This window comes from Delphinus delphis, chromosome 12 (assembly GCF_949987515.2).
Source record: "Delphinus delphis chromosome 12, mDelDel1.2, whole genome shotgun sequence".
In the NCBI taxonomy this organism is placed as follows: domain Eukaryota; kingdom Metazoa; phylum Chordata; class Mammalia; order Artiodactyla; family Delphinidae; genus Delphinus; species Delphinus delphis.
Genome location: NC_082694.2, coordinates 10243212 through 10255607, shown reverse-complemented (window position 1 = coordinate 10255607; position 12396 = coordinate 10243212). Strand labels below are relative to the sequence as shown.

Here is a 12396-nt window from a genome sequence, read left to right as displayed (position 1 = left end):
GAGGCTGAGGCTCCCCCCTGGGGAGGAGAGTCGGGGCAGCAGGCCTGAGCCCCAGGGCATGGTCTAGGTACTCCATCACACACCGGCTGGGCAAATAACAACAGAAATAGTCTGTCATGAGTAATCCTGAGGTAGGGCTACTTGCAGGCCCCAGGCCAAGAGTCTCAGACTGCGGACAGACTGAAGCTCATCTGGCTAGCGTGTCCACCAGGGCTCAGGGGGACAGGGGACGCGTTTTTTAGGGGAACCCCGTCTGGACCTGTCCTGGAGCGTGACACCTGCCACCATCTCTAGGTGCTGTTTCTTCCTAACTTCTTCCGCCCCACAAGTTAAGTGCAAGATTTATTCCCCTTGCCCAGGCCGTTCCTGCTCCAAGTTGCACTCTCTGATCTTGGCTTGGGCAAGCACCAAAGCAGCAAGCAGAGGGCTGTGCCCACAGGAAAGCTGAGTATGGAAGTGGCTCTGACCAGGACAGGTCATCTGTCATAGGTCCTACAGAGAAGGAAGTGACAAGGACGCATGACCCACATCCCTAGGAAATGACATGGTGACACGGCCCCTCTTCCAGGTCCCTGGAAGCACAGGGCACAGAGGCCAGAGAACAGACATCGCAGGCAGGACTTGCCAGACTCACCCCGGGGGCTTGCAAGGCCAGATACTCAGTTCTGTAAATGAAAGTGCCTGTTTAGGTGTGGGGGTGGGTGGAGCCCTAGACACGGAGCAGGCTGATGGGAGACGGGCTGGCAGCATCTGGACAGGACCAGCGCTTCCGGCTCAGCTTTTGGGAATGGCCACTGCCTAGAAAGTTTGTCTCAAGGGCCCAGCGGGGCGGAGAGATGGGATGTCTCTGCTGAGGCTGCTAGAGGACCTCGGGGCCCCGCATGGGTCCCCCTCCACAGGTAGCTCAGAAGATGAGCCCCTCACCTGCTCTTCTAGCTGCCCAGAGGAGGTGGGTTCAGAGACCTGAGACCCTGAACTCACCTGAAAGGGACAGAGGTATTCTTTTTTTAAGCTCTATCCTGAACTTGGAGTTGGACCCTGAGCAGCCCTGGCCCCTGCTCTTGGTAGTGAGGAGAGGAGGGAACTAGGAGGCCGTGGCACAGCGGGGCCAGGTGGGGAAGAGATGCAGTTGAGACAAAAGCAGGAAGGCCAAGGGCTTTTTGTTCCTGTGGACCTGCTGCAGGGGGTTATCTCAGCGCATCTGCCCCCCTCCTATGTCTGCCGTGGGAGGAACCGAGGGGCTGCAGGCAAACCCCTGCTGGAGCGCTCTCACCCAGCCCACCCTTCCTTTCTGGCTTCCTGCTGGCCATGGCGGGCGGGGTGGGGGTGGGGGCGGGCAGGGGGGATTTGACAGGCGGGGGGGATTGGCTGGCCCTTCCTGCTCCTCCAGCTGGGACTAGAGACCCTGACCCCAGGGGGATCTGGAACGGAAACCCAGCTCTGCCTGCCGCCCAGAGAGGGACAACATTCTCGGTGCCTGTGTTTGAGAATCTACGCCTGGGTGTGCACGTGTACATCAGTACGCGGATTCCAGAGCCGGAGGGAGCCCCTGAAACCAGCCCGGGTGTTGGCGGGGGCTGGAGGGGCCCCATGGAGCGGTGGCTTCCTCAAAAGCCATTTCCTCAAAAGCAATGGCTTCCTCCCTTCTCTTTCTTATCTTTCTCACTCTCTGTATTGTCTCCTGGCGCGCTGGCATGGCCAGTGCCCGGGGAAGCACTGCCCTCCTAATATGTCCCATGGGTGTTAGAGAACAAGGCCTCTGCCCACGGCTGAAGACCAGAGGGATGCCATGGACACTAAGGCTTCCTGGTGCCCAGGGTCCTGCCCCCTCCTTTGTCGAGTCCCAGCCTCCCGTCCCCTACACCCAGGCCAAGGTGCCGCACAGTGGGGACTTCAGCCCGGATTCCAGGGAAAGATGTGTGACCTGGGCTGGCCACTCACTTCACGCCCGGCTATGTGATTAGCTTAGAGGTGAACACATGACCCAAGCCAGGCCAACGAGACTCAACTTTGGGACTCTGTTAGGATCCAGGACAGAAGCTCTTTCTTTCCCCCTGGCTAGGGTTGCAGAGGGAAGGAAATAAGCCCGGGGTGTCTGAGAAGCAGCGGGAAAGCTGCCTGCGAACGCACCAAAAGGCAGAGCCTAGACATGCAGAGCGTGACACTGCAGTTTCACGACACTGCTCAGCGCTGGTCCAGCTGAGCCTGATGAGCCGTCCCAGGACCTCTTGGGACGTGTGTTTGTGTTTCTGTCACTACAGGGTCCTGGCAAAGACGGGGTGAGAAGGGACAGGACAGGCGGTGAGCAGAAGAGCAGTTGAGGGGGCCATGGTCTGTCTGGCAACTGCCCCTCCAGGCTGAGGACAGCTAGTGAGGGGCCTCACACACCCTTCCCGCTCCCCGCTCAGGTGTGTGACAGCGGGAGCTGAGCCCAAGCTGCTTACACAGGGCTCCTAGAAGGCACTGCTGAACTCCCTGGTGGTCCAGTGGTTGGGACTCGGCCCTCTTACTGCTGGGGCCTGGGTTCGATCCCTGGTCGGGAAACTAAGACCCCGCAAGCGGGCACTGCTCCCCCCACCCACACTCCCGAGGCTGCTGGGCGGGGCTGGGTGCAGCTGTGGCGGGGGCGGGGGGCGGGGGAGAAGGTCCCTCACCAGACTGTACCTGCTCAGGGCAGGCATTTTTTTTTTTTTTTTTTTTTTTGTGGTACGCAGGCTTCTCACTGTTGTGGCCTCTCCCGTCGCGGGGCACAGGCTCCGGAAGCACAGGCTCAGCGGCCATGGCTCACGGGCCCAGCCGCTCCGCGGCATGTGGGATCCTCCCAGACCGGGGCACGAACCCGTGTCCCCCGCATCGGCAGGCGGACTCTCAACCACTGCGCCACCAGGGAGGCCCCAGGGCAGGCATTTTAATGGAAGCATGTGGTTGAGATAGACCCTGGACCCAACCCTCAAAGGCAACTCTGTTCAGGTGTGTGAAGCAATGTGTGGCCAAGCCACTGGCTGAGTGAACAGACTGTCATGACCACCGTAATCCAAGGACAGGAGAGACAGGCCTGGCATCGCCAGGAAGGAGGACCAGCAGGGCAAAGACACGGGCCTGAGAATGGAGGGTTTCTGGGACAGACACCCCCTGCTTGGAATCGAATGGAGTGGTTTGATGCACAGGAGAAAAACCGCATGGATGAAGCAGGGCCAGCTGACACAGGCCTTGGATGGGGCGGTTTGAATATGATGTGACAGGCACTCAGGTTTGCTTATTCCTACGAAAGAATGGGAGAAAGACGATTGCAGAGTTGTCCAGGGGGACCTGAAGGATGGAGAGACAGAGGCAGGGGGGTCCTGGGGCAGAAGCAGGTGAGTCACCCGCACGGGGTAAGGACGGTGTCTACGGGAGGGACCCTTGAAGGGTCCTTAGGAGGACTGAGCCTGGGGGGGGCAGGCCAGAGGGCAGGCCAGAGCTGCCGAGGACTCGGGCTGGCTGGGCTTCAACAACAGCCGCCTGCAGAATCTAAGCCTCCCCTCCCCAGCTCAACAACATCGCTGTAAGCCCTGCTCGTACACCCGCAAAGAAGCCAGAATTCCTGGGAGTCAATCAAAGCTGGCCTGGGCCCCCGGCCCCACGCGCCTGCAGACGCTCAGAGGTACCCACTGTGAAGGGGCTCAGCGGCCACTCAGGTGGCTGGGATGTGTATCTGGGGCACGGATCTCCCTTTAGGGTCAGCTACCCAGAGGTCACCTCCCCAGGGGTCACCTCTTCGAAGTTTATTTCCAAAGGTGTCAGCTGTTCCTCATTTTGGAGGAAGTGAGGAGGAACCCGACGCAGCCTAGCCAGAGGAGGAACTCGGGGGTCCTCAATAGCCACTGTCCATTCTTCAAAACCAGTCCTCCTAATCCTGGCCTGACCAAGGCCCCCAGCCCTGTGGGCGTGGCTCTCCCTAAGGTGTGGGGCAAGGGGCAGGCAGCTCAGGGGAGAAGGCAGAGAGTGGAGGGAGAGGGAGGGCTTCCTGCTCCACCTGTCCTGCTGGGTGCCACGAGGGCCAGGAGCCTGTGCCCCACACAAGCCTGAGGGAGTCCACGTCCCCCTGCTGGTGTCGAGTGGCAGCGGGAGAGTGCAGGGCGCAGAGAGCCGGAGGGCAGCCCCCAACTCCCCAACCACACCCAGTCACGTAAGGCAGCTCTCGGCAGGGTCACCCGACATAGGGACAGGCCAGCGCAGGAGCAAAAGCAGTAAAACTTGTTTGTCAACTCTGTTAACACACGGGCACACCGTAAAGATATACAACATACAACACGCACACACAGGACACGTGCACACACACACATGCGCGGCAGTCCCGTGCCCTCTGCAGATGTGCAGAGACGCCAGGCGTGAGTTCAGAGGAATCTGTGAGGCAGGGCGGGGTTCACCCGAGCTTCAGCCAAGCCCAGAGCACAGCCCGCCCCTTCCCTGTTCACACACGCACTTCTCCTATAAACAAGCCTCACGAGCACGGAGACGTGAGCACAGGCCACGTGCGTGGAGAGGCGTGCGCAGGGTGAGGAAGCCGATGGGAGCCCCTTGCAGCTGCCAGGCTCAGTCTGGGTGGGGTGGCCTCTTGCGGCTGGGCCCTGGGGGGTCAGGGCCCATCACAGATGCAGAACCCTCCGTGGGTCCCCGGCTGTCTGTCCCGTGAGGGCACTGTCGGGCTCTGAGGAGGGCGTGCCCAAGGGGCAGAGGAGGAGACAGAACCGGCGGGTGCCTCAGTGCAGCCCCAATGCTGGGACATCCCCCTCCGTGGCCTTAGTTTTCTTTCCACACAATGGAAAGAGAGATGGTTAACTTCCTCAAACTTCCCAAATTTAACCAAACTGGGGGAAAAGTTCCACCCTACCATAAAGATCCTGGTTCTACAGACCTTCCAAATCCCTAGGGGAAACACAGAGCCCCAAATTCCTTCCCTGTAGCATCCATGTGGCAGAAGGCCAGGGAGAAGTCAGGAAGGGTAGGGAAGTGTGGTCAACAGGAACGTCACACGCGACGGAGGTTTAACAAGACAGTCATCTCGATAAAAATGAGTTAAGTCTGGGCAAATATGGTTGAGGCAAGACAGCTAAAAGAAAACAGAAAGTCCCCAGGAAACCCCTGGTTCTGGGCTGTACGGCAGAGCTCGTCGCTTTGAGGAGACAGTGAAATACAGAGTCCAGTTACAAGATGTTTGCACAGAGGCGGAAAGGACAGCCTCACACACACACGGAGGCCTGGGAAGGAGCTGGCCTCTTGCAGAATTGGTACCCATGGGCCAGAGGGAAGCATCTGGAGGCCAACTCTCAGAGTACAAGCCTGCATTAAGACATCCTCGCCCACCTCTCTCAAACATGCGGGGCGCAAACTCCTCGCAGGGCAGCCCCAGACCCCCCGGCGTCACTCTCACCTCGATGCTCCTTCTCCTCTGGGAGAACCCCTCTCAAACCAGGCAAGCACAGGGCTGCCGAAAATCACCCAGGGGCTGAGTAACTTCTTTAGCCAAAAGCACTTTAAAATGCTCAAAGTACTCTCATCACCCCGTTCAGAAGCAGGATTCCTATTTTCCACACAAGCTCTGCCCTGATTTGCTAGGACACTTTGTGACTCTTGAGCTAGGACAGAAACCGCCCCCCCCCAGCCCCCTCCCGCCTCCCATCCCACCCCTGCAGTGTTGCAGAAGGAGCAAGTTGCTTCTTTTGTTGAACTTGGTGGTTAGCTTTCTCAGGCAGGAATCTCACTAGCTTATAATTACAAACAATGGCTGTGATTGGTTCTCTCATAAGCAGGTGACACTTCCAAAGTCAAGGGCCTCCAACAAGAGAAGCCCAGGCCATCAACCCTTGTAGCCTTAATGAAATAAGGACATCAAGAGACAAGGGGGCCTATACACAGAGGCTGGTCTGAGGGTGGAGGGCGTGCAGAGGGAGGGTGTTTTCCAGCAGAGGGGTGGGAGGGCCAGAATGGGGTGGAAGGAGAGAGTTCAGAGCGGGAGAATTACAACTGCATTCATTCATTTGTGCCCTCATTCAACCATCTAGCGCCCAACACAGCACGCGATGCTGAGACACCAGCTGTGCCCACAGTCTAGCTGGGGAGACAGACAAGTCAAGGGACAACTGCAAAGCCACGGGATCAGTGAGGAGAGTCACACCCCGGGCAGGGAGCACCCAGCCTCCGGGGAAGGCAGGACCAGGAGAAGAAGGCTGGGAGCTTCCTGGGGGCGGGAGGAGCCTGGGCCAAGGCCCCAGGCAGAGACAGGAGGGGGGGCGGGGAGCGGAGGCTGGCAGAAGTGTTTATCTGCAGAGCTGGAGGAGGGCTGCGACCCAGCAGTCTTGGCAGGAAATCTCCCAGACAGGAGTGAGGGGCCTGGGGGCGGGGCCCAGCAGGGCTGCCCCAAACGCTGGGAAGGGCCTGTCCCCATTTCCTCCAGGCTGGGTTGCCTCAGGCCAACCTCACTCCGGCCTTAATTTCCCCGCTGCACCCCAAGCAGAAAGAAGGCAAAGACTTCGAGCTCTAGGGATAAAAGGCTCGGCCAGCCCAGACCACCACTCCCTGTAAAGCAGGGCAGATGACGCCCCCGCTCTTTTCGGCCAGTGAGTAGCCCGATCATCTTTGAAGATGAAACACGCCTGGGCCCTAACGAGGAGTCCGTGGGCTCAGCGGGGAGTGGGGCTGGGCTGCGGAAGTCCAGTCGTCTGCCCCACCCGGCCCTCCCGGTCTGGAGAGTACCTGGCCCAGGGGGACAGGATGCTCCGCGTCGCTGTGCAGACTGCTGCCCTGTGCCCGCACCAGCCCCACCCCTCCACATCCCTTCTCTGCTCTTGGCTACCTCGGAGCAGGATCAATCCCAGCGGGCTCGAGCTGCAGCAAAGGCATCCAAGAGCTGCCCGGGCCTCACTTGCCTCTTTTGCTGCCCTGGACCAGCACCCGGCCAAGACACGCCGGCCCCTCGTGTTTCCAGGCCAAATGGGTCATTTCCAATATGCAGCCGACCGGGGTTGACACTTCACAGCCTCCTTTACATGCACGAGAACAGTCCTCAAATATAAAAGGATACCCTCAGCCCGCTTACTCCCCTCTCTTCCCAGGCTGTTGAAGGCACATCTGCTACCAGACTGTGAGGCGAGGTCCAGAGGCGGCCCCAGTGGCCTGGAGGGCAGCTTTTCCTTGGTCAGACCAGACACAAGCCTCCTCTTCTCTCTCGCCCCTCCCCTTCTCTCTTGCCCCTCCCCTTCTCTCTTTTTCCCTTCCCCCAGCCCAGACCTGGGGCCTGCGCACCTGTGTCCTGCTCAGACAGACCACCCCGAGGGGCTGACCCCACCTCTGTTGCAGAGCCCCCGGAATACCCAGACTTAGCCTCCGTAACGAGCTCCAGTTTCACGGGAAACAGCCGGCAAAGGGGAACAGGGCCCGGGGACAGCTCACGTAAGCTCACCGACATTAGGCACAACTGAGAGATAACCTTTCCTGCGAGTTCCAGGAGAGGAGCGTACATCTGGGGGTTGTCATATCTTCTTAACAGTTCATTTGTATTCATTGTAATTAATTCACTTATATCTGATTTGCAGAATGATGCCCAAAGGCTGGCCTTCTGGATGTCAACATCCAACCCCCGGGTGAGCTTTCTGGAACTACCGCCCTCCTAAATTAGCAGGATGCCTATCTGCATCCTTCATCCCTGAGTCCCCAGGGATGGGGGAGCTCACTGAGCTCTATCCCCCAACTCCCCAGGGAGCCAGGCTTGGGATTCCCAGGCTGAAGCCCCTACACCACCCCCCCACTTGACATTCACCCCCGGCCACAGGCCTGGTCACTCCAAGCCCCACAACCGGCAGGCTCTGGGGTACCTTGTCGCCCCTGACTGCCGCCGAAGCATGGCTTTCAGGAAAGCTGGGCGACGTCTGGAAAGTCAATTAGGAAGAACTGGGGGAAGGCCAAGGACTCAGCCTCAGTGAGGACCACGGGAAATAGGAACAGGGAGCTGCACCCAGCTCCACTCGCAGGAAACATGGGGCCTCGTGCATCTGAACATTCCCTGGGCTTCTCCTTTAGGGCACTCCCTTCCCACCCCACTCCCCTCGCCAGCGCTGCAGCTCCTGCGTCCTCTCTAACGCGGCTGGCAAAGCCACGCCAGGCCGCAAAGGCCACAGCGAAACTCACAAGCCTGCACGCCTGTGCCCACTGCGCCTCCGTGAGGGGCACAGGCTCTGGGGAGATGGGCGGGAGTAGCTGGCTGGGCCCTGCCCCGAGGCCCCGGGCTTTCGGGACGGGCAGGCTTAAGGGCCCCAGGCTGTGCCTTGTGGACAGCCCAGCCTTCCCTGCTACCCTGGGGTGGTGCCTTGGCGGAGGCGGGCAGGGGCTGGGTGCTCACCTTGTGGTCTAGCTGGGCACTGGCCTTTGGCTGCTTCTCCTGGCCGGGCGGCATGGTCTCAGGGCCCAGGTACTGCCCCAGGGTTGATGGCCTCATGAGGCTCAGGAGATGCCTGAGCGAGGACAGCTGGGGAGAGAAGGACGGCCATAACTCACGAGTGCTTGGGGCACTTCGGGGACGCATGGCCGGGACACGCCGGCTGGCAGGCATGGGTCAGAGCCTAGGCTCTGGAGCCAGACCATTGGCTCCACGACCTGGGGGCACCTTTTCCTTTGGGAGCCATGTGGCCTCTCGGGGCCTGTCCCCATCTGTGAAATGGAGACATGCACACCCCTTCTTCCCGGGAGAAGAGGCTCTCATGCTCGCAGGGCACGCGTCCTTTAGACAAGTCAATGAGGAGGACTGAACCCACATCCCGGGACTGAGCAGACACTCAGGGCTTAGAAGAACCAAGACCAGAAGAGGGTCTCCTCTGCCACAGGACAAGACCTTCCCACCCTGAGCTGCTGCTCAGGCCTGCTGGCCCTCTATTGTCATTTAACTTCTCACCAGGGGCGTTTTCAACACTCCTGAAAGAAGAGAGGCTGGGAACTACCTCCCTACTCATCTCTGTGAACGTGAACGATGACTGCACTCATCGCCCCCAGCCCCCCTCCGCCTTTTTCCTTCCAGAGAATTTCAAAGCAAATCCGAACACCGTATCATTTTACCCACAAAGAGCTTCAAACAGAAAAGGATAAGGATTTTTTTCCCCAACATAATCACATCATTCTCTTGCCCAACAAAATTACCAAGAATTCCTTACACGATCAAACAACTGTGTTCAGTTTTCTCTGATTGTCTCAAAAATGTCCTTAGGCAGTTGCTTTGTTGGAATGGGATTCCCCGCGAGGTGCACACACTGCCCTTTGGTTAATGTATTATATCACCCAATCTGCTAGCTGCCCTACCCCCCATCTCTGAACAAATGGGGGCACGTGGCCTGCATAAGTCCAGGTGTCTGCATCCAGCCACTCCTTCCCACCCAGCCCCTGCACCTGGTTTGGGCAGCCTCGGGTGGGCCCCAGCAAGGACCACCAGCTGCCCCAGAGCTAACTCACGGCCGGGGCTTCAGGAGGCAGGCAGTCTCTGAGCCCTGGGCCCCTCTGAGGCCACCTGTAACCCTGGGGAGGGAGGATGCAGAAGGAAAGAGCTGGGCCAGGGCAGTTCACAGAGGCACCGTGTCTTTAGATGTAGCAGGTGGAGGCTGGCCCAAAGGGCGAGGGCTAAGCCTCTGGGCCAGCTCCCTGCCCGAGCCCAGCCCTGCCTGGCACACCTGGCTTCTTCCCCCTGACTCACCCGCAGACACCTGCTCAGCACCTCGGCCAGCCACGGGCTTAGAAAGCCCACAAGAGCAGCTGGGCTGAGTGAGGGCGAGGAGTCAGGCCCGGGGCCTCGGCTCCTGGAAAGGGGCCAGGGCTTCTTGGCCTAGCGTCTGATCCCTTCAGAGAGGGAGGGCAGGAGGCAGGGAGAGAGAGAGGGGGAAGGTTCTGGGCGAAGAGAGGCACCATCTAGAGCTCCACCGACACCAGAGCTGTGCCGCCTTGCTCAGGCCTTCCAAGTCTGGCGATAGTTTCCAAAACAGCCCTGCCTGCTCCGGGCTCACAGCTGTGCAAGCACAGGAGCGGGCTCTGCAGCCCACGCCCCCAGAAGCAGCCCTTCGGCAGGCAGCCCCGCCCCAGCTGGGACCCTCCCTGCTAGGAGCCCTGGGCGGGCCGGGCTGGGCCGGGGAGCACACAGCAGTGGCTGGCTGCTCCCACGGTTTTCCTCTCACTCTGTGAAAACAGCTTCACTCTGCTCAGCACGGCAAGCTGCTGCCTTCTGATTGCTTATTCTCCTTTGTTCCCAGCTCTGGCAGCCGCAGTCATCCCCTCCCTGGGAGACACACCCTTCTCCGCGCGGTCAGGACTTATTTGGGCTGCGTGGGTCCCAGCAGGGCCAGGCTCTGACCAGCACGCCTCCCCACTTTACCCCCACCGCTGGGAGCTGTCTCTGCAAACACTTAGCCTGTTAGGACAGACGTCCCCAGACAAGAAGCAAATGATCACCCAAAAAGGCAGGCCTCCGCTGGCCTTGTCGGTTTGCCCGGCAAGAGGCGGCAGACAGTTCCAGCGAGGCAACTGTCCACACGGTGGTCCCTCCTGTGCTCAGACTCCGGCAGCTGCTTCTATCGGCCCAGCGGAGAAGGCCAGCATCTTAAATGTCTGCGAGGCCCCGGGTGGCCCCTGTTGTTCCCTGGAGCCTGGGCCCTGCCTGGGCCTTCTGACCGGACACTGAGCGGCTGCCCCCTCCACCTTCCAGCCTTCCTCCGGGCCCACCTTCCCAGTGAGCGCCCCCCCCCACACCTGCCCGCCCATCTACCCGGCAGCAAGCACCCCTTCTGACATGCTATGTAATTTTCTTGTTTGTTATGTTTATTATTACTTGTCGCCTGCCCCTCACTAGAACGTAAGCTCCGTGAGGACAGTTTTGGGTCACTGCAGTGTCCCCAGAGCCTTGCACAGCACCTGGCACATGGCACAGTTGTTCCGCCTTATCCGAAGTTTCACTTTCCACCGTTTCAGATACCCGTGGTCAACCGAGATCCGAAAATATGAAATGGAAAATTCCAGAAGTAAACAGTTTGTAAGTTTTCAATAGCACGCGCCCTTCTGACTAGCGTGATGAAATCTCGTGCAGTCCTGCTCCGTTCCTCCCCGGATGTGAACGTCCCTGTGCCCAGCGGATCCTACCCCGTTAGTCACCGGGTGGTCGTCTCAGTTATCAGATCGACTGTCGCAGTACTGCAGTGCTTGTGTTCTTGTGCTCAAGTAACCCTTATTTTACTTAATAACGGTCCCAACGCACAAGGGTAGTGATGCTGGCAATTCAGATATGTCAAAGAGAAGCCGTAAAGTGCTTCCTTTAAGTGACAAGGTGAAAGTTCTGGACTTTAGAAGGAAGGGAAAAAAATCACATGCTGAGGTTGCTAAGATCTACAGTAAGAACAAATCTCCGATCCGTGAAATTGCGAAGAAGGAAAAAGAAACCCATGGCTGGTTTTGCTACTGCATCTCAAAATGTAAAAGTTATGGCCACAGTGCACGATAAGGGCTTAGTTATGATGAAAAAGGCATCCAGTTTATACAATAAGATATTTTGATGGGGAGAGACCACACTCACGTAGCTTTTATTGCAGTATATTGTTATAATTGTTCTATTTCATTATTATTGTTATTAATCTTTTACTGTGCCTAATTTATAAATTGAACTTTATCATTGGTAGGTATGTACAGGAAAAAAAACATAGCATATATAGGTTTCAGTACTATCCATCATTTCAGGCACTCACTAGACATCTTGGACTGTATCCCCCGCGGATAGCAGGAACTATTGTATATGCTTAATAAGCATTTGTTAAATGAGCAAATGAACGAATAGCAGGTCAGGTCTGCAGCTGGCCTTTCCATAGTAGATGCAAAACTCTGTCTCCCTTGGTTTTGGCCATTTGAAGCCCGTGTTTTCCAATCTCCAAACTGGAAGGCGTGGCTTGACAAAGCAGGCTTGCTGTGTTGTAAGAGGTGGCCTGGGATAAGAAACGAACTCCCGATTTCTCTCCAAACCTGTTCCACCTGTGTCTTGCCTGTCTCGGTAAAGGGCTTCTCCATTCTGCCAGCTGCATAGGTCTTGGAGGCCTCCTCGCCTCCTTTCTCTCCCATTCCACATCCTGCTGGCTGTACTTGGGAAATACACCTAGAATCTCACCACTGCTCGCCACCTGCGTGCGCCGCCATCTCCCCAGGCCAAACCACCATCAGCTGTTGCCAGGATTACTGCAATTGCCTCCTTCCGCCCGCAACAGTCTAGTCTCAACACAGCAGCCAGTGTAATTGTAAAAAAATTTAAAAATCAGATTATGTCCCTCCTCTTAATCAAAACCTTCCAGTGGCTCTCCACTTTGGCATGAAAGTCAAGCCCCCACCTGAGTCCCCACTTACCTC

At 58.0% G+C, this 12396-nt stretch overlaps 1 protein-coding gene across 1 annotated transcript in view; it reads right to left on the bottom strand.

Annotated features, from left to right (window-relative positions):
* Positions 1–12396, bottom strand: part of FAM178B (family with sequence similarity 178 member B) — an 81762-nt gene that overhangs the window by 7647 nt on the left and 61719 nt on the right. Inside the window, 1 exon segment of the mRNA XM_069541287.1 lies at positions 8378–8503. Coding sequence (XP_069397388.1) covers positions 8378–8503 — 126 coding nt within the window.